Below are 25,560 nucleotides of genomic sequence, written 5' to 3'. Positions count from 1 at the left end.
TGCATTAGAAGCCAGATTAATAGAAAGGAAAAAAAAACAATTTATCTATGTTGTCTACAGAATCATAGTAAGAAAATAGCTTAGAACAAAAGGAGAGGGGAGAAAATCTTAACTGTTACAAGCAGCAAACTTTAACTGATTTAAAATACTATTAATATGAATTAATTTCTACTCCATTTTTCAGAGGGAGATCCTAATTTGCTGAGTAGTTTTGATTTGGTTCTTCATTAACAGCAAGTGAGAAAAAACTGTAATTGAGATGAAGGGCAGGAAAAAAGGAGAACAAATAGCCTAATCCACTATCATACATCAGTGTATGAAATAATGAATTGTTTAAATTCATATTGCCATATTAAAAATAGCAAAAATATTTACTAGATTTATAAGTATTATCTTGGTTCATGTTTAGAGAAAATCTATTTTCTTAAGGAAAAAAACACTTTTCTTGTCACTTGTAGTGGAAAAAAGTGATCTCAGGATTTTAAAAAAAAAAAAAAAGTCAATCCATTATTTGGACACTGATGAAGAGGAGTGGGGTGAAACCCAAGCAATTGGGAAAATAACATTTCCCCAAGATACAGGAACTTCCAACGTTCACAAGATAGCATCAAGGTATGAAAATTGCCAAAAATTTAAAGAAAAAAAAAGCCAACTGCAATCAAACTACAATCATCTCAGTCAGGACTATCCATCATTATATCATGCTTAATGTTAGTAACAATTGAATTAATATAATTCTAACCATCAACACAGGAAATTACACTTCAGTTCTTTGACTGAATAACTATCTGTTTATACTTAACTGCATATATAACTATGAAAAAAAAATGTTTCTACTTTGCTGCACTATTTGCCAATTTCCAAGTTTACAATTTTTTCTCTTGCATTATAAAAAGGATTTTTTAAAACAAAATAAGAAGTCAAGTCAAATCAAGATTATGTAGGAGTGATTCAAAACAGCATGTGGGCTTGTATATGATATACTGTACCAGAAGCTTCAAAATACTATAAATAAAACTAAAATTGAGCCAAATAGCCATAGAGACACTTAGAAGAAAAAGCAAAAACCTCATACCAGGATAAATATTGGAGGCTGATGCCTTAACACAGTTCAATTCTTTGCCAGGAAAAGCAGGTTTTATAGGATTTTCTGGTGCAACAATGTAACAAAGTCTGATAAACTCCCCCCCCCCTTTTTTTTTTTTTTTTTTTAACTTTCAAACAAAATAAAAGCTTTTGGTTCAAGAAAAGAAAAAGAATAAAGAGTTTGGTATTGGTTTTAGTGAAAGAATAGACTAAATAGCATTTGGATTCTGGATAACTGGATGTTATGCTTTTGTTCTGCTTCTAATTCTAAATGTTTAGTCAGTATTTAGGCCTTCTTAAGTAAATGACATCTCTTGAAAGATATATTCATGCCCCTGTCCATCAAAAGCCAAATAAAAATACAATACTGGCATGAAAAATTCTCTTGAAAACTCATTTCTATTCTCTAATGAAAATATCACTTACGTTCTTTCTCTCATTGTTATTTTGGAAATCCAAATATCAAATCCCACACTTTGGACTTTCTTGGAAAAGTCTGAGGCTTAGCTAAACTGAAATAAAATGTATACAATCCTCCGTAATATAGAGTTCTGATGGGTAATAGGAAGAAAAGGGAGGGCTGAGATCACCCCGATAATATATGAACTACAAACACAAGACCAGAGCTCTCTTTGCACTGTCATCTCACTTTCTGACAGGAATTATTATCTCAAGCAAAAGGGATACTGCTTACAGATCTGCACTGAGTGTAAAACTTGGTATAATTGTATTGCTCCAGCATCAAATAAAAGCTGATAAGCCCTATTAGTCCTAAACAGACTTCTACAAACAGCGTATCATTTGTGAGCATATCACCGACGTGTCTTTGAAAACATTTGCCTGCGTATTTTGATGTTCTGGATTAGCTATTATAAACCGAAAACAGTAAGCTGTTGAACAGAACCTCCATCTCAACGACCTCATTGCAACATGCCTTATCTATATTACATTTTTAAACTCAGAACATGCCCTAGAGGTTTCAAAAGCAGGTTTACTTCATTTAGAAATCTACTTAAAAAAAATGCCTAATATAAAGAAAACTCATCTCTGTCACATGCAAGAATAGGGGCATAATTCCACACTCACTGGAAAAGAACTGCAGCAGCTTAATATATTACTGTCAGCTGCAACACTATGTCTGATTGTAAGACTGATTATTTAAGATTTAATCTTATCTTGGCAAAAAGTATGCTTCATTAGATAATGTATACCTGTGCTAACAAGACCAATTTTCCATAGGCATCCCAAAGACCCTTGCAAGAATCCCATGCCATACTCTGCCCACAAGGCTAGGTGAAGGGGAGCTCCAGAAAAACAGTAACATCTTTAACTGAACACAGATGTTGAATCTCATGTAGAAGGTAGTTTTGTCAAAATGCTAATTATTCAAGTTACAATAATGAAGAACAATGTTTTCAGCAGTCTAAGAGTCTTCTACTCTTCCAAATACTTAATCTTTACTTTCTTCTACCAGTGCTAGTTCACAAGTCAAGAGAGAAAATTCCAGGCTAGACAAAAGTTAAGTACAAGCATCCTTCTATAAAAATGGCACAAAACCAAAATTACTGTTGTTCATAAAGCTTTCCTACAGAAGCACATACTCTTGAATTTACATCAGAGGGGGAAGATTTTGCCCTATATGTAAAAGCAGCCAAGTAACACTGTTCAGAGCTAATGCTCATTTGAAATAAAACATGAAGTCAAAACAGCACAGAAATGAGCTCACACAACAGCCTATGTCTGCCAAGACAAGGGGACACTAACCCTGAAAAAAAATACCCTGAAAAATACCAGGACAAACACCTGAAATACGCAATACTCTCTAAATCCTCTAACAGATTTCTATTGAACATATGTGCGTGCACATGTGTTTACATGTGCGCGTATTACTTAATAGTTTGCCGGACATTTATTTGCCCCCAAACTATTTTGTCTTTAGCTAGGATAACCGGTTTTTAACATAGTAAGTAACAATATAACAAAAGAATAGTTGTTACAAACGCAAAGATCTGTTGCAAACAGTACATAAATTGAACAAAAAAACACAACCAAACAAAAAACCCAAGCTTTTTTGCCCAAGTCTTGAGAGACTGGGGGTATAATAAACATAAAGGGCTACATCCAAATCTCCCAAACAAAAGCATTTGTGGTAACTTCTGGACACGCGCAGCTCTAAAAAGTCACTGTTTCAGATAAATCTCCCCCAATGCTCCTTCCTATTTGCATCCGACAGTTCTGCCTCATTCACCAGTACCTCTGCCATCCTTAGCTGTCAACTGTTTTCTGCGAGCACCATGAATACAAAGCATTCTCTATTGCTGTACTATCACACTTCACACAGGTTTGTATCTCTACATGGAACAAAATTGCCAAACTTCAGGGTATTTATATAACCACTTCTGAACCACATACAGCTTTCAATATGTATTATACATGGAGAAAAACAAACAAACGTACATAAGAAAATTGATTTGCCTAAAAACTGTAAGTATCAGTAGGATTAGTCTGCATTAGAACTGAGTTCTGTTGACATAAAACCACATTTTTTCTTTCCTGGAGACAGCAACAAAAGAGACTAGGAGAACAACTAGATTAGCTGAAAAGAAACCATTGAAATAATTACATAATATCAAGTCTAACTATTAAATGAAACCAGAAAAAATACATTAACTGCAAAACATATATGAGAAACAGATTAAAGAATTTAATAAGAAAGCACTAGAAACAAGTAATTCATTCCGAAGCCAAAACTCAGCACTTCCCCTCCCCCATTTTTAGAACAACAACAACAACAACAAAAAGACAGGCAGAGATTTTTTTAGTAAGAAATCTTTTGTTGTTTTGGGTTGCAAAGCTTTTTTTCTTTATAATATTTTTTGCCTAATATCACAGATTTCATAAAGCAGACTGTTTTTCTCTGCTTAATTTATGCAGTGTTCTTACTCACTGTATAAAATCCTACTCTTAAGATATCAGTTACAAGCTTCGAAAGTATCACAAAAAGTTCCTCCTCCTCTCCACACATTTTATTACACTTCATTTGTTAACATATCAATTGTATCAATCAGTAGATTCCTAAATGAATTTAACAGTAAATGACTCGTTAAACATGGATTTCCAGGAACACAGGTCTCATTTAGCATAAATATTTTTTCTTGCCACTCTATTCTGCCTGCTTCTCTTTCCTATTTCCTTCATACACACTTTTAAAAACAAAAGAGCAAATCAGAAGAGTCATGCATTATCTTCTCCTGTTTGTAAAATCTGAAAACCTCTTCTCTTCTTAACTGCTTTAAGAGCAAGCTAAATCCAAAGTGCTAGGAGCCAATTACGTGTGTTACCTAAGTGCAAACCATATTATACTCAGAACAAATCAGGGTCTACAGAGTTCAGCGATGGAACTGATCTGTCCTCCCCCTGTGTACTTTTAGACAAGACAGAGCATAAAGGAATTCATCAGAATAAGAATGGAATAATAAGAAACTGAATAAAAGGAGGTTAAAATGTTATAGCCCGACACTACCATTAACTGACAGTGAATGCTATAATACTGTGTAAGCGCTGCCATCTTCCAGCGCATGGTAAGGTCACAGCATATTTGAAAAGGCAGACCTAAATTTAATCAATTGGCCTTACCACAGATCTTCCAAGACATTTATAATCAGTCAGTAACTTAAACCACCTTGACAAGACATTCTAGTTCATAATCATACTATAGTTTTTCCATGATGCACTAGCAGGCAAACTTTAATTCACAACAGTAAGTGTTCTCTCACTTGATAACATTAATTTATTTTCTCTAGCCCCTAGTTCAGGGTTATATCCTAAAGCACCTGTGCGAGAAACCACCTATTTAGCTGCTGGGTGTGTGAGGACTACATAACTTGTTTTGCTGATTCAAAACATAAATCTTTAAAATGTTCTCTAATACATATACTGTAGGAATACTGAAAAATTCTAAATGTTAGTTTTATTTCTGTCTTAAATCTACTTTATAACCTTGTATTCTCAATTGACAACTCTGTCTACAAAACAAACAACCAGCAAAAATGAAAGTCAATTCAAATTCTGTGCTCTAAATGCATTTAAAATTTCATTTTTAAATGAAGTGTCTTCTCACAATAAGCAAAGAAAAAGAGAAGAGGAAAGAGAAAGGCATGTCACTGTGGTTGGGCAAAAGGCAAAGTTCGCTACCAATTAGCAAAACAAATCTCAATAAATTGAGAATACGTACTTGGGCCACAGCCTCAATATATACTGGATTCATTTCTCATTGATGAAAATGTATATTTTCACATTTAAAATTTTGCAAAACACATTTACAAAACAAGAATAAAGAGCTTTTCTATAGAAAGTTTTCATCAAAGAGAAAGAAAAAAAGTTTCAACAATCTCTCCTGCTTTAAATCCAGAAGCAGAGTTACTGGCCTCATCTCTATTTTTGTATTAGTGTATGAAGCCACGGCTTCTCCTGCAAAGTCAGCATTTACTGCTTGAATACGTATTTTACCATTTTCCCTATGCTTGTTTCGGTTTCACAAGTGGTACGTATTTCAGAGCACCTCATTGCTACGGGTCAACTACAGCTACAGAATGAGGTGGCTTGATAATACCAATAAGAAAAGAAGCCTTGTATTTTTCTAGAAATAAGATCCATGCATATAGTAGCACTATGCTAACAGTGCTCTGCCTACTTACTTTTATCCAGCCATATGGGTAGGTGTAATCAAGTTTAGAAAAATATGATTACTTGCATATACAGCTGACTAACTTAAATGTGCGATCACAGAGCATATGACCTGACTGAATTGATGAGAAACAACTCTCTTTTCCTACAGTTTCATCCTAAGCTGGTTTCTGAAGTGAGACTATGCCTGTTTGTTTTGCCAGTCATGCTGAGATAGACATCCATATCTTTCCATATATGTACAATGTGTGTGTGCGCATGCATATGTATATATATTTTAAGTATCATAAGCTTTTTAAAAATTTATGGGTAGAGAAATAAATACCTCATACATTTGTAGTATTTTTGGTATTATGGTATTTTGGTATTACGGAAGAATTTCCATTTTGAAAACGAACATCTGCTACTTTAGAACAACTGCGCTACAACTCACGAGAAAATACAAGTCAGTCAAAAATAGACAGTACGGTCAATTTTCATTCATAAAGTAATATTTAAACTGACTCGCACAACGAAGGATTACAACTTCACCAGCAGCCAGTGGAAAAGCACTGTCCAATGAGTGGGAACAGCTCAAACAATCAGTTTTCATAGAAAAATAGCCAGTCACAGCTATCATAAAGGCAAAGGCAAGTAGTTTACCATTCAAGGATAACTTTCCAAGTACAAAACACATCTAGTTCCTTTGCTTCTATTCAGAACCTATCACCAGGTAACACCACTAAAGGTCACTAATCAGAGGCACTGATTCAGAGCTCGAACTTGCATCTCTGTTACTGCTGCTAGAGAAAAAAAGATTTGAAAACTTGCTTCTCTTCTACTGTTTTCTAGAAGCTTCTCACTGAGCAGTTCAGAGACCTGGATGAAAAAAGATCAGGATTCTCGATACATAGGCTTTCCAAGCGCACTAGCACCACTTCATTCTTATTTTCTACAAACCAAAATAACTAGATAATTAATATATAATTACTGGAGATTCATACATGAAATACAGAATGAAAACAGCAGTCAGACCTGCAGTCAGTGAACAGCTAGTAACATACAAAGTTCTTACTGTCTTGACACCATTATACCTGGATACAAGCCCAGAATTAAGTCTTTAAATCATCCAGATCAAGAAGACAGGTGCTGTATGAAGCTGTTGCCCTCATGAAACCAATATTCTCTCAAGTCTAAGGCTGTCATATTATTATGTAAAATGCATAGCAACGAATTTCAGTTTTTGTGGTACACCACCACCAACTCAAGCAACAAATAAACAACTGCAACACAATTTTGAGTAACTAAGACAATCATATAATGATCTTCCATTTTTAGGTTATTTTCCCCCCCCATACACCACAAAAAATAAATAATGCATAAGAGCCATATGGGAGTAAAAAATAAAAACAAAAAAAAAAAACTTGCATTTCTCCACAATAGGCAAACATTAAGAATAATGAAGTTTGTCTTCACACTTTCAATTTCTTTTTCTTTTTCCTGTAAAAAGAGACTTGCAGGATGATCAGAACAATGATCAAAACACCTGATTTTCATTTCATTTTCAAAATTCATGATGCATTAGGACAAATGGACCTTGATTTCTACAGCAACCTCTTATTTCACTCAGCCGTTCCAATGCCTCTCCAGTAAACCTGACAATCTGCATTAGTTAACAAAATAATTTATCTATATATAGTAAGAGACTGGAAACAAATTAACAAATTAAAGTTTAACTGGAGGAAGGAAGGAGTGAAGTCATAAAGCTAACTCCTGGAAACAGATCTGCAACTCAAGAAAGCTTTAGATACTTACGACAAAAAAAGGATTAAAAAAAAAAAAAAAGCTTCAAATCACAGCCCCACTACCGACAGGAAAGAAAATACTTCCTGCACTTTGTTCTGTAGCTACTCACTACAAAATCCTCCGCACCTTCCACTATAACACCATTATTCACTGTTTAAGATAGGATCCTAGACTAACTGGACCATCAGTCTAATATGGCTGTTCTTAAGTGCAGACCTCACATATATCATTCTGCTTGTCACTGTTAGCATTCCTGTTCAAAGACAAAAGGTTCTACAGAAAACATTCTGGAAACCAGATTATTTTGTCAAAATATTCCCATAACGTTCCTGCTATTCTACTGTTCAAATCTTCTTGAATAAAGGATCCTTGGCCACTTGTAACAGGTTCTCACGGAACAACAACAACAAATTGCTCTTTTTTCAGACCACTCATGTATTTTCTGCTTGAAACACTCTATTGTTTACAAAATTATTCCATATAACCATACCTCAGAACAACCATCATTTTTTGCAAAGGCACCTCTGCTCTATCCCTCTGAACAAAGTAGGACACAGTTTTATTACTTCATTCTTTCAACTGCGTCTGATGCACATCCAGAACAGCAAACCTTACTGACAGTCAGTGAAACACAGAAACAGCTTCATCACTCTCACTGGATACACTGCCTGACATTACAAATGGTAACTGATACAAAATTAGAAACAACAGAAAACAGTTCTCACACAACCTACCAGATAATGCCTTTTAAATAAATTCCTACCAACGGACTGGCAAATCACCTTATACATTTAAAAATCTAAGTTCACATAGGAATTTAAGTTTACAAGCAGCCTGTAAACAATGTGGCAACAGTCAGGTTCAAACAGAGGAAATAGAAGACTTTAGTTATGAACACAAATTGACCAAATACGTCAAAACCATTGTGAATTTAAAGTTAAAATATTTTAAAGTGCTCTAATTCTGCATTACTGTCTGTGTCCAATTATAGAGATCCAGACCACATTGCTGTGACTTTTTTAGGCTTTACATAGAAAAAACAATGTCAAACTTTACATTCTGAGTTCCCATTAACAGTAACAAACTCTTTGCAAGCACATCAAATACAACATGTATAGTACATGCTAACCTACTCTTTAATGGGAAAAGAGAATGATGTTTTTATAGGTTGTGTATAGCATGAAAGCAATTTAATAAAACTGGACATTAGCTCCTTTACGTAGCAAAACAGGAAGTCTAAATCTTTCTATAGACCTCTGAGGAACAAGAAACACTAGTAATGTGAATTGCCTCTCAGTTTGCTTCCTCTTTAGACTAGAAGGGATTAAACCAAGCACAAAAGTATTCAACACGCACTTTTTCCACAGGTTATGTACAAACATACCTGGGAACCTGCACATTTTATGAACAAAAACTTAAACAAAATTGGTCCTTGAAAAGCCTTGCTCTCCAAGAGTTGCTTTCAAGGCATGCTTGCCTGGAAACGTTCTCATGCTGCTTAATGCTTTGAAAAGCATTTTTCCGAGCTACGGAGTCTCTCGGAAATAGAAAGAGCTGCAGAAGAGCCTCACATCTCCCCTTCTCCCCAGGCAGGACAGGAAGACCTTTGTATGTGTCCTGGCCCCCTTCCCTCCCACCCCAGTTCTCTGGCAGCAAGAGAGCTAGGAGGACTTTTTTGTTGTTCCATGAGAGTCTCTCCTCCAGCTCGGGCCGGGGTTCCCCCCTCCCCTCGCTTCCCCGCCGAGCCCCCCGCCCGCCCCCGCACCCCGCACTCACCGGATGACAGGGCTGTAAGGGCTCCGTGACCGGCGCCAGCTGCTGTAGGGGCTGGGCGACACATCCCCGCCGCGCTCGTAGGAGCTGTGCCGGCTGTAGCTGGGGGAGCGGCGGCGGCTGTAGGGGCTGAGGGGCGAGCGGCCACCCAGGGGGCTGAGCGACTTGCGGCTCCGCTGGCTCTGCGAGGAGCGGTGCAGCGGTGGGCTGTCATCCCGGCCGGGGCTGGGCGAGGAGCGCTGCCGCCGGTAGGCCTTGGGCTCGGGCTTGTCGTCTCGGTAGGCCTTCGGCGGGTCCTTGTAGGCCGAGGGCGGCTCCTTGGCCGCTTTAGTCCGGCTGCGGTGCGCTTTGCTCTCCCGCTCTTTCCTGCCGCTGCCGGGGGAGGCGAGGGAGCCCTTCCTGCGGCTGTCGCCACCGCTGCTGCTCTTGAGTCCCTCCCGGTCCTGGCCCCCGGTGTGGTTGTGGCGGCTGCGGGACTTGGAGGAGGACGAGGAGGCCTCGGTTCCCCCGCGGGCCGCTGCCCCCTCCTGCTGCGGCTTCTCCTCGCCGCGCCGGCGGTGCTCGCGGTGCCGCTCCTTGGAGCGGCCGCTGCTGCTGCGGTGCTCCCGGCGTGAGCGGCTGCTCCGCTCCGACTCGCCCCGCTGTCGCTGGCTCCCGCCGCCGCCGCCCGAGGAGGAGGCCGGGCTCCCCCCACCGCTGCCCGCGCCGCCGGTGCCGGCCGCGCCGCTGCCCACCAGCCCTTCGGACTGGGAGCTCACGTCGTCGTACTCCTCCACCAGGGTGCTCAGCCCCCCGCTACCGCTACCGCGCCGCTTCTCCGCCTCCTGGGCGCCGCCGCCGCCGCCGCCCCCGCGGCCCCGCCGCCGCTTGTGCCGCGAGCCCGAACGCCGCTTGCCCCGCGGCCGCTTCCGCTCCCCGCCGTCCCCGCAGCAGGAGGAGGCGCCGGTGGCCGCCAGGAAGAGCAGGGACTGCGGCGGCAGCGGCGGCTGCAGGAGCGGCGGCTGCAGGAGGGGCGGCTGCAGGAGCGGGAAGAGCAGCGGGTGAGGGGCCGGCGGCGGCGGGGGGGGCTGCGGCTGGGCCGCGAAGCGCTTCCGTCTCCGGTGATGCAGCCGCTTCTTGTCGGCCGCCGCCTCCACCGCCGAGCTGCTGCTGCTCCCGCCGCCGCCGCCGCTCGCCCAGCCCCGGCTGCCCCCGCTCCCGCCAGCCGCCGCGTCCGAGGTGCTCGGCATCGAGATCACTCAAGGCCGAGGACGAGGACGCGGCCTAGGGAATCCGCCGCCGCCGGTGCCGCCGCCTTCAGGGCGATGCCGGCGCCATGGAGACACGGCGCCGCGCAGACACACCGGGCCCCGCCGGCCGCGGGGTCTCGCTCGCTCCCCTCGCTGGCTCCGCCGGCGCCCGGCCGCGCCGCCTCACATGGGGCCGCCGCCGGGGCGGGCGGGTGCAGGCCGCGGCGGCGGAGCGGAGCGGCCGGACGGCGGGCGCCTGGCGCGGCCTCCCGCAATACGGAAGTGCCTGCTGGCGGCGGCCTGCTCACTCCATGCCGGGCCGCGGCGGGCTCGTCGTGCGCCGCGGATGGAGCGGGGGGAAGCGGCCGCCGGGCGCGGGCCGCGCCGCCGCCTCCCGCGGCCGGGCGGCGGGGTCAGGCCGCGGCGGGCCGGCGGGGCGTCCGAGGCGGCGCTCGGCTCCGCTCGCCCGCAGTGCCCTTACCCTGCCCGGCGGGGCCCCGCGGCCCGGTCCCGCGTCACCGGCCGCCCGGAGCGCTCGCGCGGCCTCGGCGCTGCCTGCGGCTGACACACGCATACACACGCACCGGGGACGCGGCCCGGCGGCGCGGCGCGGCGCGCATGCGCGGGGCCGGCGGCCAGGCCCCGCCGCGCCTTCGCCAATCCCGCTCGGGGCCGGCGCTGCTCGACGGCCCAAGTCTCGCGAGAGCGCCGCGCCGGCCCCCTCCCCCTGCCTCTCCTGTCCCCCCTCCCACGTCGCGTCGCGTCGCGTCGCGTCGCGTCGCGTCGCGTCTCGCGGTAATGGCGCTGCGTGCGCCCCACGACGGACGGCCAGTTCCTGGCGCTGCGGTCAAAGGTCGCCGCGCCACTTCCGGTGGCGCCGTTGCCAGGGCGACGCGGCGCGGCCTGCGGCCCGCAGCCGCCCCAGCTCGTCCTGCGCCCCGCCGAGCCGGGCGGGGCGGGAGGCGCCGCAGCCGCATCCTGCAGTGCGCTGAAGGGGCCGCCGGACGGGCCCGCACTCTCACGGAGCCCTGTTGTGGGGCAGCTGGAGGGCCCCGTGCTGCCGTCGTAGCCGTGGAGGCTCCACTTGCTGCTGCGGCGCAGGCACACCAGCCCCGTGGGCAAATGGATAGAATCGAAGAATCCAGTTTAAAATTCGTAACGCTCAAACCAGTCTTAGACTTCACTGCAGCTCCACACCTACTAAGGTAGGGCTGACCCCACTGAGGTCATACACGTTGCCTAAGGAGACTGTAATTACATGGCAAAGAAACTGGCATCGCTTAAGCTTTCCACCTTCCCCAAATGGCAATATTATAAGCAGGTTTCATGGCTTAAAAAAAATCCTTAGAACATAAAAGACCAAAATGTGTCACTATGAAGCTCCAAGAATCGACACTCTTTAGAAGACCTTGGAGTGAACTGTTGTGGATGGAATACTGGTTTTGCAGGGGGAATGTATTTATATGAAGAAGTCAAAACAATCTTAAGAGTTTTAAGCGCATTTCTACAGCGAAAGACATAAATCACCCGAGAAAAAGCAAAGTTCAGTAGAGGAGCTCTATTGAGGTCTCCTTTAAAGTGAATTGTGCTATATAAGAAAGCTTATTTCAGCTACAAAAAGACACCCCAGTCACACTCACATAAGAAGCAGCTCTTAAACTTTGTACTAGCTAGCTCAATCATAAATTCTATGCAAATAAAAATTTTCATATAAATGACATTTAATAACCAAGTTTTGACCCCATGTGGGAGCAAGCGTATTTCCTCTAAACAAGTGCAGCACAAGCAAATGCCCAACTAACTGGTAGCTAGCCTTAGAGAAGACTCTGCAGTCACACAGCCACCTCACCTTGCATGTGCCTTACATGCCCCTAGATGGTGATAGCAGGAAGATGGGGAACGGGGACCAGGTTAAAATCCAGGGCCCAGGTACAACTGCAGCAAGCGCAGATGCACACACAGGCCTGAGGGTCTGCAGATGGATATGTGATCTATAAATGTGTTTCAAGGAAAAGATCCAAAGTTTCTCCATTTAGTCAAATTGACTGTTAACCTGATATCGAAACTATTCCAGTAAGATACTGCAAATTAAGCAACTTTGATTGAAAATTACTAATATAATTAATGTACCTACCAGAATGTACAGAATGATTAAGTGAGAGAGGAAAGAACAATTACAGGCTTTCAAACCCTTTCCTTAGGTATTTAGAGCCGGAAAATGAAATAAAACCCAACCAAACAAAAGAACACTTTCAGCTGATGGACTAAATGTCTTTTCTCTTAGAGAAGGCAGCAGGTTAGAGACAAGGTTTAGTGATGCATGCAAGAAGATGTAAACATACTGCAAAGAAAGGTTTGTTTCCCATTAGCAAATTGCTTGGTCATTGCTGCTGTCTGTGACTGGCAAAGTTGCTAAAGGCCTGTTAAAAGTGAGTTTGTGTTGGAGTATTCAGTTGAGTTGACCTAATTAAATACTTGTGAGATACCAAGTTTGCTAAAGCTATCCTGTGTGCAACTTTTTCATCATGCTAAATCTCTGTATGAAAGTCTGCTTCGGTAGGAATTGCCCTAGCCTGTAAAGATGTTTCCAGGCTGCAAACACATGATTAGAGTTGATTCCCTGAGATATTCTTTTCTGTAACTCTTGCAACTGTGTAGCACAGCCACATTCCCTTTTCTAGAGGGAAAGAAAAATGTCTTTTCTTTGTTGTGTAGAACTGTTTAAAGAAAATGCAGCCATATAGGACAGGGGGGCTGGGGCAAGAAGGTCACTGCAATATCTGTCTGAAGTTGCGAGCAGGATGGGAGAATGTCAAAACCTAGTGGCTGATAAAATGTGTGATAAGCTATTATTTATTTTTCCCCATAGAAAACAGTGCGCTACTGTCTCACAAACCTGCCATAAGTCTATGTGAATTTAAGTGCTGGTGCATTGTATTACTAAAGCAATTCAGAGTAGGTATTTCCTGGGTCTGACTGCTTTTAACAACAGACATAAAGCACATTTGAGATTATCATCTTTGCTTTACTTTAGAAGGCTATATACTGCAGAGAATCTCATATGAGAAGCTCTCCCTTCTCTGCATGTCATTTGTTCTGCAAAGCGAACCAATAATTTCATATCAAAATTAATTGCAGGTAACTCTGGTAAAATCAGTCTCCTACATATCTAAAATAAAGAGTTTGTTTTCCTTAGCAAGATCGTGGAATTGAAACTTTTTCTTCATTTACAGAACTCATACAGACTGGCCTAATCACACTTGGGGAAAGTGATGCCCTTTAGCCTTCCTGCTTTGGATACTAAGTACTATTAGTTCCCTACAAACCCAGTCATCAAAGCAAATCCAGTGAATTCATCGTGATCATGATTTGAACTGTTTTCACAAGTGAGTACTGAACTAAAGACAGATTTCTTTTTCATAAGCGAAAAGCCTATTTCTACATAGGCAATCTTCTTTCTTAATGTGACAGCTGAAACCAAGAACAGAACAGATAACGTTCATTGTCTACTGTGGGCTGAAGCACTTGGGAAATTCCGTAATAATAAAGCTTTGGGTTGAGATCCAGCACCCACTTAACAGGGAAACGAAAGATCCTCATTTTAGAGCCCATCAAGGTATTTCTCTGTCCCATATTTTGCTGGAAAAAAGACAGCAGTCCCATGCAGATAAAAACAATTTAACTTAGCCTTTCTGCCCCCTCACCCAAGATTTTTAAGGCAGCTGTCTACAGCAACTCAGGTTCATTAGAGCCTATTTTTGCCCTGTTTCAGCACACTTCTGTCTCTCCTACAGCTCAGCCAGCACCTCAAACTGGAGCACAAGCTACCTCCTGGAGGTTCGCTTTGCATGCTTGCTTGAATTTGGAAACATACAGAGAAGTCCAAAATGCAAGCAAATCCATGCAACTATCAGCCTACAAGTAAACCTTTCCGATCAGCAGTATGGGGCGTGGCTCTTTCTTGCAACAGTGCAGAGGCTAGCAGAGATGCTGGAGAACGACTTAAATCCTTAGGCTAAAACAGCCTTAATTCAAATTTTGACATGTTGCTCTTTCTTTACACCACAGAGCAGAACAGGCCTAACCCAGCCTTCAGTGTAGGGCTATCCTGCACTTTGCCCGCCTTGTCCTTGGCATCAGCCACGCAAGGCATTGAAGATTTAGTCAAACCTATTATGTCTCCTGCAATAATGAATGCATACAAATTTTTTGTAATGCTTAAAACTCAAGAGAGTTTTGCAAGGGTAAGTGATTTTCACCTACTATTCTGACTTGCTTAAGTGAGCATAGTCACTAGAGGAAAAAAAAAGCATCATACAATCAAGGCAGGGTAACTGTGCAAACGAGGAGAGTGCTCTGGAAAGCAGTTTACAAAAGTCTAGGTGAGAGTGAATTTTCCTGGTTTTACGTGTGTCTGTATCTATCTTGTAAGTATATGAGCTCTACCTGGGTTAGAGCCTTGGATAAAAACATCCCTACTGCAAGGCATGCTTAACTGAACACTAAAGCCATTTCATTATTTCCCAAAAAATAAGCATTTTCTGATGTTTTACACTATTGAAACTAGTTTCAATTTTGCATATTTCTATTTTTCCTCCTACCTCCTGGAGTGTTGATTTCAGACTCCAATAAAGTCTCAAGTTTTCTCTTCCCTTTTTTCTACCCTCTTTACCTTTCATTTTCTCAGGATTTTACTGACTTTCACAGCTTGAGCTGCCTATACTTCCACCCTTGTTCTGCTTAGCACTGCTTCTCAACCAATTTTGTTTTGTTATGTGTATCTAACATACCATCCTGAATGTCACCCTGTGCTTTAAGAATTTGCTGTCTTTCTTTATAGTCTTCTGGTCACCTTGCAGTCTAATTGTTGTTAACTAGCCAACTGTGTAGTGCAAAATACATGTCTAAAAAACCAAAACAAAATAAAATCTCTTTTTTACTGTTGTACTTAGATTCTTGAATCCCTCTAATGGCTTCTTCCCTTTCCCCAGAGCAAAGCAGCAGTATCCCTCCTTTCAAAGTTCACTACATCATCAACTTCCAGCAATCCTTTTACAGCTCTGCTATTTTACTCCACCCTTTATCTCTCTGTTCTGATTCACATTTCTTCCAAAGACTATAATCAAAGCATTCATTACACGATTCTCTAATTACACACGTGCACATGCGCACATACTTCCCTTCATGTTTTCTCTTAAATCCTATGTCTTGGAGAGAACACCTTCATTCATTTTTCTCTTCTTTAGTAATCTCCCGCAGCCTGATGAAGGAAAGATCCTCACATACTGGCCCGCCTGCTGGGTGATGTTAGGAATCTGGAAGGTAGTCACTGCTGAATCACAAAGAGACGCAAGATTTGTAAAACTCAACCTACATTTAATGGTGAAGCCATTTCGGGAGAGGAAGTTACTGGCCAAGAAGGATTACTGTAACCTAGCCCATGGTACATGTAGTAAATGCATGAGTAAATGCATTATGCATATGCTCTTTGAGCTGCATTTACTCATGAAAATGATGTGCATCAAGAACTTAGATGTAGCAGCGTACTTCATATCGTCCTCACTGTCCGAAGTGCAACGCTTCTCTGATTTAGTCTGTGGTACATTGTCAAATAGCTTTTCTTCCCATAACGTCAGCTTTGCTGATACCCTTTGCTGCTCATTGCATCTGTGAATATTCAACAGCTACGAAGAGGTTCTCCAGAGTGTTTTGTGTAGCACACGGAAAAGCAAACTCATCAAAACAAATACACATCAGGCTTCTGAGATTAAAAAAAACGGAAAACCAAAACCACCCAAACAACCAAATAGGCAATGCCCAACCAAAGCCGGAAACCCTTCACCACAGAAGCAGTTCTAGAGACCATGGATAGCTACGCAGGATGGATTTGGCCGGTTCAATACAGGCTGCAGTTTCTAATTTACTCCCAAGTATTCCCTAGCATTTCTGGAGCAAATATATATGATTTGGAAGAGCTGTGTGATTAACAGCAGAGCTCTGGGGTTTTTGCATGTGGCACAAGCCTCACGACTAGCAAGAGGAGCGCTTTCACCAGAAGCCAGGCTTTTAACAGCAGCAAGTTTTCTCTGCCTGTAAGTTGGTTGCTCCAGACTGTAGAGGGATTTGCCAACAGCAGTCATCTCAGTGTTGGCAGCTCTGAGGCTAACAGTGGCAGACACTCTGGATTCAGCAGGGAAAAGCTGTAGAAATCCATAGGGTCCTGGCATTACAAAACATACCTGAAACAGATGCCTTTCAGAGAACTGAATTTTTGAGAAGCGCTGAAGCTATTGGTGGCACTGTGCCTATTGCTTGCTTCCCAAACAGCCGCAAAGCCTAAGATGTGTGACAACTTGTTTCCACAGGACTTCATTGGGAAGACTGCACAGGAGGGAAAGGAGCACAAAAATAAGGTTAAAAGATATATTTTGGCTGTTTCCTGCAACACTGTGAGAATCAGTGTTACGAGGAGGACCAGAGTTAGTAGGTCTGAAACAAACTGAAACCTCGTGCCTTAGGAACTATGTCTTTGCAGATATCTGCTATTTTGCAAGGTGTTATCTTATGCACAGTGCATGAAAACAGTTGTAAATGCTACAGAAAAATGTACTTGGAAAGCTGAGGCTCAGAATGGCAGCACCTCCAAAAGTATTTGGATGCCAACTCTGGAAAATGAGCCATTAGAAGAGATTAGCAGCTAGGGAGAGAATTTAGGCTAAACCTTATATAACTTAAAATATATATACACATATTTTTAAACAAACACTTTAACTCATGCTCTGGGTTTACTCAAGTACCTTGTTGGATTTGGAAAAGCACCCCAAGGCTGCCCAAGGTCTTTGTTCCAAATGACTATCCACCTTCTTTGATATGATATTGTTGATACAAACTGATACTGACCTGTTCATGCGCTAAGAAGCAGACTTGGCTACGTACTTCATGGGCAGTGTAACCTGCCCTTTTTTGTTAAGGTTTTGGATGCATTTTCCTCCCTCCTTTTTTTAAAGTTTTCATATCCTGTCTTTGTCACCATGATGTGTAAAATCCCTAGCAGCAGCATCCTCATACAGGACAGGCTGGCAATCCCTCAAGAGAAAGATAGTTTGTGAAAGTTTTCAGCAGTTTAGGAATCTTTATTTTTGAGCAGAATTCCTCAGGGCTCGGTTGCTGACCTGCTAGCTTTGCATTGTATTTTTTGTTTGTTTGTTTTCCTCCAGAGCAGCAAGGATTATCCAGAGTTCTTCCTAGTTTTGTTTCCAGTCTTCCAGTGTCAACCTGCTTCATTTCTTAAATAAATGTAGTTTCCCCCCCCCCCACACACACAGAGCTGGAAATTAAAATTTCTGTGGTGTTTGTAATATCTGACCTGAATTTAACCAGACCATCATCCTATAGAGCTTGGATTTTCTTTTTTTTCTTTTTTCTTTTTTGGTTAGGCATAAAAGACATCTTATTTTTACTCTCTGAAGTACTCCATACATTCATATTTCTTGTAAGCATTTTACAAAAATAGTCTGAGGTCTAAATGCACTGTCTTTCTCTGTTAATAGCACAGCTGCAGTCAAGAAAAGGCAGAATCCGTGTTTTGTCCTAAGACTGTCTAGAGACCGAAGTACAATAATTCAAGTTTCCCAAGGCATTGTGGAAAAGTTAGCTAGATTAAATACTTCAATGATTTTTCTTTCCAATCAGAATAAATGTTTCTGTGAACTCAGCTGTTGGAAAAGACAGAGAAGGATAAAGATTTATGTGTTGGTTGATCATGAGACAATGGGACTTAACAGTGAATGTGGCCAAATACAGCCCACACTCTAGAAGAGCTGAGAAAAAATACCACCATCATTAGGTCACTGATAAATCATTGAGTCTGCATCAGTTCTGGTCATTCTTATTTAGAGAAAGATTAAGTCAAATCACAACAGGTGCAGAATAGGCTACAAGTATATCAGTGGTACAGAGATCATGTTTTTAGGAGGAGATGAGCAGAGCATGGTTAGTCTAGCATAACAAAGACTAACAGGAAATTTCATTGCTCTGTAAAATTAGTTTGAGGGTAGAAAAGGAGACAAACACCTCAAAAGAGGAACTATTTGCACTCAAAGACAGTGCAAGTAGCTATAACAAACCATCCATAAGCACAGGCTGGAAATTTTGGAGTCATCTGCTAGTAGAAGAAACCAAATTGGGAAACCCAGCAAGGAACAGAGCTTGATCAGTTTATCAAAGGAACTTCATCATTCATAAAAGATTGATGCGACTGTTTATGCTAGTAGAAGCCTGAGCTTTGTGAAAAATAAGATTCTTTCCAGCCTTATATCATCATAACTAATGAATTTTTGTTAGGGATTTGCCTCTTCTGATTTTGTACGGTAGTGAATTTTCCACACTGGAAATGTGGCAAATCCCTCACATTAGGATGGTGCTCAGATCTTCTGTTTGAGAGAATAGCTCAAGAAGGAGCATGAATCATGCTACATCAGAGATACAGACCTCACTGCTCTAGAATAGTCATTGTTAGCAAGGAAGACTTATCTTCATCCTTTAGCATCTAGAAGAAAAAATGTTCTTAATCTAAAATTGCCAGCAAATTACCCTGCTTGAATATTATGAGAAGAAGAAACAAGACCTCCTAAGACTTTTTTTCCCTACAGTATATGCATGTCTCTCCTATCATCTCATCTTCTCTTCTAAGTGGTTCTTTCAAAACAAATGAGAAAAAAATGTATCTTCCATGCCTGTAGTCTGCTGTTTCCCTTCTTTGGGCTTTGTTTCTAACTGGCATTAGTCTGAATAGAGCTTTCTAGCTTTTCAGCCCCTGAAACATCCCTGCTAAGACAGACCCCTTGCCCGCTGATGGGAAAAAGTTGCATAGTCACTGCTTAGCCCTAGCTCCTTTGGGAGAACAATCTATATATTCTTCCTAAAGCTGTCAGGCTAGAACTTCATCTGCTGCTGAAATGGTCTCAGCTTTGGGTGAAAATGTATGTGCTGCCCTGCTTCCACCCAGCCTCAGACCTCAGGGCCCTTTTCTTTTCTTCTTCTTCTTCTTCTTCTTCTTTTTTTTTTTTTTCTAATCTCCCTAGTCCACAAATATTGAGAACAAACATGTCGTTTCTTAGCGCAGCATGCATTTCCTCCGCCGGCTGAACTCTGCCCAAATGTGCTCAGACTTTGAGTCACTCAAGCGTGTTGGAACCAGCGGAGGGAGCAGCAAAACCGCTTGCAACTTCATGCGAAGGCCTGCTTCAGATTTGCCACCCAGCGTCTGGCCCTTATCGTGAAAAGGGCAGCAACGAGCTTTAAGCTACTAGATAGTTTCCCACACAAATACTTTGGCAAACTGATTTGCAGAAAAGTTTCCCTAGAGGTCAGCATAGCAAAGAACATGAAGCTAGGAGAGAGACTGCATCATTACAAGCACTTGGGTTGCAAAATCTTTGTTCATCCTCCAGGCGCCCCCGTGGGGATGGCCTCTGATTTACTGCTCTTGGAATAGCTCCCATTCTGAAAGTAAACTAATGCCATTCATGCTATTCTCCCTCCAGACTTGGGAGCGAAATGTAACTTTTTTTTTGAAACAACTTCGTACTTCCTGGGAAGGTGATATGATTATTCTACAATTAAAGGACGAGATTCTGCCTCAGAAGCTGAGGGGGTTAACTTTTCAGAAGTGCTGAATATAGACATCTATAAATGAAGGTGAAGAGAGCCATAGAATTATTTCTAGCTTTTGCATACAGCTTCCCATATGATATGCAACAGGTCATCTCACTAATTTGTCCGTTTTTCCAACAGTAATTGAGAAGAACAGCCTATATTTTCATATGACCAAAACTATTTTTTTAAATGTCCAAGCTTACAGGAGCCCTCAGAGGACAGATGAACAAAATATTTTATGGATTAAAAATGTGGATTTTTGCAGACACCATTTAATCAAGTTGCATTTCAAAGGCAGCCTGGAATCCAAGCCTGCAGCCAGAAGTGCAGCTCCAGTGCAAAGTCTTGACCACATTAGTCACGAATGAATTCATGGCCGCTTATAGGACCCTCACACCTATTTAGCAATCACAGGATGCTTAAAACACTAACAGTTTACTCGTCAAGAGGGTAAAGAAGTACAAGAAGTCTCAATAAAAATAGAAAAGCAGGATGTTAAGATAAAAGATGTTTTTAGTTTCTCTTTTGCACATATCATGTCCCGAAAGTCATTCCGCAATGACTATAAACAGAAACTATGAGATAGCTCAGAAGGGGAAGGCTATTTTATAAACTAGTGGAAATGAATCCCGTGCTACACATCCTCACAGAGGGTTAACGTAATGTGCTCTAAATACACACTCCAGTCAGTCACGTATAACTTCCCTATGTGAACAAATTCTCCAGAAGTCATTTTTACATTGCTGTTCAAATTATCAGTCATCTGGATTGTAGTTCTAACTTAGGTACAGCCACGTAAATTCAAAAGGCTTTTGTTAATTTGGAATTATGCCAGTGCAAATGAGAAGAGACCCTAATTTCCAGCTGTATTTCTGTTCAGATATGCACTGAGAGAATGACTACTGTCTCATGCTTGCAGAATAAAACCTGCCTTGCAAAGTCCTGTGCCTTATGCCCAGGGTCCTAAGACACCAATGGTCTGACTTAAACCAGTTTCTTCCGTTCTAAAAAGGCACTCGCTTCTGTTTACCCGCTTGCATTGTACAGGCACAACGGATCTTCTATCTGAGAGTTTTTACAGACACTACACTTTGAGATATTGTGAAAACACCAAATAGTTTAATCATGAAAACTTCCTTATCTCAGGCCACTGCTACAACATTTCTTCCTTATCTGTGCTGTTGTGGTGCTTCCTTTCTCTGCAAGCCTGGAATAAGTTAACACTACCTGGTCCTTGATAGTGGCCTGTCCTCTCTGTGAAGCGTATCTTCAGAGTGCTCTCAAATACTGACTAGCCAAACTTGAACCACCTCATTCTAGAGATGGACAAACAAGAGGCAAATAGTGAAAATAATGAATGATAAAATGACCTTGAACTGTAGTGTAATAGGAAAGCCAACTCAGCCTCCCCCTCAAAGAGAGAAATCACACAGGAAGTTTCCTTAAACCTCTGTTCTTCCTACTTGCTCAAATTGAAAACAATTTTTCATCTGTTCCTCTGAAAAGCTCTGGCCACATGTAGCAGTAGCTTGTTTGCTTCTCTGTTCTTGCAGCTGGTGTCCTTTCAACATTAACCGGAAAATGTCTTATTTTATAGTTCCATATTGTTATTGTTTCACATTTTTCTGTATTCCACTTCGGCAGTTGCAAAAAGCCTGGATGATGAATTGCCTTTACACAAATAAACACGGTCTTTGGACACAGCCACTTTAAACCAAGACTACTAACTCTGCTCATCTGTGTGTACACCCATAGAAGTTAATGTTTTGTTTCAAATACAAAATCTGAATTCTGCAGGAAAATCAGAACTGTGCAAGACATTTGACTTCTGCAAAAGAGTCATATCAGTCAAGCTTGCACCTACGGAGGCGGATGCAGGGTTTTTTCAAATTCTGTCCAGTTTCTGGACCTTTTTGTAGAAGATTTAACCTTCAGAAGGTGTACTAGCCTTAATTACTTTTTCATGGGCTTGTAGAAGTAGTTTGCAGATCAGAGATTAAAAACCATTGAACTAGCGTTTAAATGCCTACCTCTGCCTCTGAGCTTCTAAGATCCAGAAAGCAATCCTTGTATGTCAGTGAAAGGAGGAGAGGCCAAAGCCCACTCTGGTTAGCGATAATGTGACTAATCCAATTATTAGTCAAATCCCAAGATCGCAGGAAAATTACGCGGGTCCTTCTTTGGTTCGTCTGTCACTTTAGGAAAGTAACAGTCGTAAATGTTTCAAAGCAGATGCATTATTTCAAGCCTCCTAAAAGACTTGAAAAGTCTTTTGCTCTGTTACCTGACTTTTCTTCACATTTCTTGGCATTGCCTGTTTTTTGTTGTGACAAGGACACTGCATTTGCTACCTGGTGCTACCATAACATCTCTGTGTGTCTGCAGAGCTCTGATGCAAGTGATCTGGGGTCAATCCGAAATCTTCAGCAGAGTCTGCAGAGCTACCTGCTGCAACCAAAACCAACACCACAGTCACTATTGCTTGAAATAGCATAGGCTGATAACCATAATAAGGTTTAAAGTAAACTCTGCTCTCTGCTGTTGCAAATAACTTCCACCGAGTAAATCTAGAGTCATTCCATAGACCTCAGTGTTGCTCCTCCAAGACACAGGATGGAAAAAGGGAAGCAGCCAACTCAATGAGCATCCTTAAACTCTGCATTCAAATAAGCAGCACCTGCCTTGAAATCCAAGGCAGACTGTGGTTAAGTGTGTCTGGTGCAATCACCTTCCTGAGCTGTGAGGCAAGTGCAGGAGATGCTACTTTAAGCATCCCGAAAAAACCAGGAACGAAAGTAACTGACAGACACAACTGCCTTTGTGCTTTCTTCTTGCTGCTTTTCTCTTTTTTTTTTTTTCTGCCAAAAAAATAACTACAACCAACTGCAATAAGCATTTCTGTGTGGAAGAAGGATAGCCTAGTTCTACTATGAAAGAGGTAAATACTTTTTTTTTTTTTTTAATCTCCTTTTCCATCCAAAAGGATCAAGATCTTAACATCAGAAATGATACATAAGGTGTACTGAAAACTATTCCAACCTTTTCGGCTGTGCTCCATAGTCACAAGACTACTCATATGACCAGAGGTTTGTTAATGATAAACAAGCTTGTAGCAAGCAACTTGTTCTAAGCATGGTTTCTTCCATCTGCTGATTTCAGCAAACAGCATCACCGCAAGGGCCCCCAGCATCATCCCAGTTAGAACTGTGCATTGCCCTGGTGACAGCCACTGTCATTCCTGAAGGCGGAAGCAACACGCAGTGATCTGTTTTTAATACAACAAAAGCAACTGGCATCAGAAGAACAGCTAGGTGTCTGTGATCCACTGTCCTCTGTGTAGGAGCATCTGGGCTAAGGCATTAACACCCACGTTGTAGGTACTACTAAGCCAAGGGATAAGGGTGTTTATCAAGTTTGGGGAAGTCGATGAAGAATATCCTTGTTGCATTACGGGTTTAAACAATGCTGCAGCACAGAAATACTTGCGCTTTCCATCATCTCCTTTAGTTTCCTCCTATGTGAGAAATTGCTCCTCACCTAACAGCATGTGGGCAGGCAGGTTCTCCAAGCTGCCTTCATATTATTAGATGCAGCCTAAGTCTGTCACAAGCAGCTCAGGGCAGCTAGCACCTCCTGCTTCAAGTCAGTCCTTCTGACTCTCACCGGAGTTACACAGCCTACAGCCAACTGCTATCCGTAGAAATGGTAGATTATTTTTAACTGCTCTTTTGACACTTCCCTAGGCTATTTCAGTAGGCATTTTGGCAGTTATCAGATAAAACAGAAGGATTACTGGTTTAGGATCATTCTTTAGAGATGACTAATATTTAACACATTAGTCTGGCAGCATTTCAGCCAACAGATACCCTATTTTGTTGCTTTAAAAAAAAAGAAAAAAAAAGAAAAAGAAAAAGAAAGAAAAAAAGGAAAACCAAACAAAACCCTATCTCACAGGTTTTTCTTCACAAAACAAGAGAAAGGCAAAAATAACTATAACAGAAACATACTAGACAAGTTCAACTCAGCTGAAGACAAATGATTCATTATCTTTAGGACAGCGGCCAGAAGACACTACTATTAAACTGCTGGACATCATTGTGCGTCTGTTCTCAACCAGCACGTCCAAGAGGCTCTGGCCCCATCCTACTGAGAGATTCTCCACCTGGGATATTGACAACCAACAGATTGTCCTAATGCCAGTCAAGATCCTACTGTCAGTCAAGAACAAGACGATGGTGAAAAACAGGTAATATCCATCTTTCTCAGGGGAAACACGGGAAAAGAGCAAGTTTTCACTACCTTGCAATCTGAGCTCTTTCTGAAGAGCTTCAGCAGAAAGAGAAGACATGACTGTTTTTGCAGCTGTAATGGTCTGCTGATGAGATTTCTCCTGCTAACTTTCCCCCTCCCCTCTTTACTCTGTGCCTCACAGCACAAGCTCAGCAGGCAGCATGAAGATCATCAGTGGCTCACAGGCCATAGTCATTTATCCCCTGCCCTGCTTTCAGGGAGAAATGAGATCTGTATGCAGAGGAAGGCAGAGGAGTGGAGAAAACATAGGTGCTACCGCAGCTTCCCCATGGCTGGGGTAGATGAAAGTGCTAGCATAGATTGTGCTTTTTTCCTTTCTTTCTTTAAAAAACAAACAAACAAACAAAAACAACAACAACAACAACAAAAAACTACTGCCTTGCCTGCTACTCCTGTAGTAAGGAAACATCTGAAAATCAGTACTGATGTTGCCAGGAAGGGATAAAAAAGAGAGGGCATGAATCTGTTTTGCAGCCTCACCCTGTGCTTACTTTGTACTACCTTCTAGACCAATGTCCCACTTTCAACCTTGCGGGACTGGATCAGAGCCGTCAGTCCTATGGGCACCTTCTCCTATCTGTTGAGCAAAGGAGACAAACTCACTTTGCTTTTGGCTGCCAGAACACATTAGTGTTTTGTTGCCATCGCTGGTACACACAGCTTTGGTTCCCACTCCTTGTCTTAGTTCCTAACTCATTGCAAAGATTCTCTGATCTTTTGCCCAGGCGCTGCGTGCTTCCCAATTTCTTCATTTTCCCTGACTGCTTTTCTCAAGCGGACCTTGAACTTGATACAGCCCCTGTTCTCTCTTTGATTTCTCCAAGCCTCCCTTCACCCTGACATAGAGATGTCTCCGATTCTAAACCTCCTCCTGGTGTGACCCACTTGCCCATCAGTCCTGGCTGAGATCCCTTAATGAGCACAGCTCAAACTCTATCTCTGACAGCCCATGCTCCCACAGCTGCCAATGGCTGGCACCTTCCCAAGCAGATGGTTCCTCCGCCCCCTCCTTGCTCTCCTGCCCTAAATATGG

The 25,560-nt window shown here is 42.4% G+C and overlaps 1 protein-coding gene and 1 long non-coding RNA gene across 6 annotated transcripts in view; one reads left to right on the top strand and one right to left on the bottom strand.

Annotated features, from left to right (window-relative positions):
• Positions 1-10,709, bottom strand: part of CDK13 (cyclin dependent kinase 13) — a 53,867-nt gene extending 43,158 nt beyond the window's left edge. For all 5 annotated transcript variants that reach the window (XM_062569578.1, XM_062569581.1, XM_062569582.1 and 2 more), the window contains exon 1: positions 9,334-10,709. In XM_062569578.1, coding sequence (XP_062425562.1) covers positions 9,334-10,559 — 1,226 coding nt within the window. In that variant the 5' untranslated portion in view covers positions 10,560-10,709. The remainder of the gene's footprint in view (positions 1-9,333) is intronic.
• An 893-nt stretch (positions 10,710-11,602) lies between these two features.
• Positions 11,603-24,436, top strand: LOC134136171 (uncharacterized). The gene is made up of 3 exons (XR_009957443.1): positions 11,603-11,764; positions 13,793-13,945; positions 24,270-24,436. It is a non-coding gene; the product is annotated as an uncharacterized LOC134136171 (long non-coding RNA).
• Positions 24,437-25,560: the final 1,124 nt, after the last annotated feature.

Source organism: Rhea pennata, chromosome 2 (genome assembly GCF_028389875.1).
Source record: "Rhea pennata isolate bPtePen1 chromosome 2, bPtePen1.pri, whole genome shotgun sequence".
In the NCBI taxonomy this organism is placed as follows: domain Eukaryota; kingdom Metazoa; phylum Chordata; class Aves; order Rheiformes; family Rheidae; genus Rhea; species Rhea pennata.
This window is presented reverse-complemented; position numbering and strand designations above follow the sequence as displayed.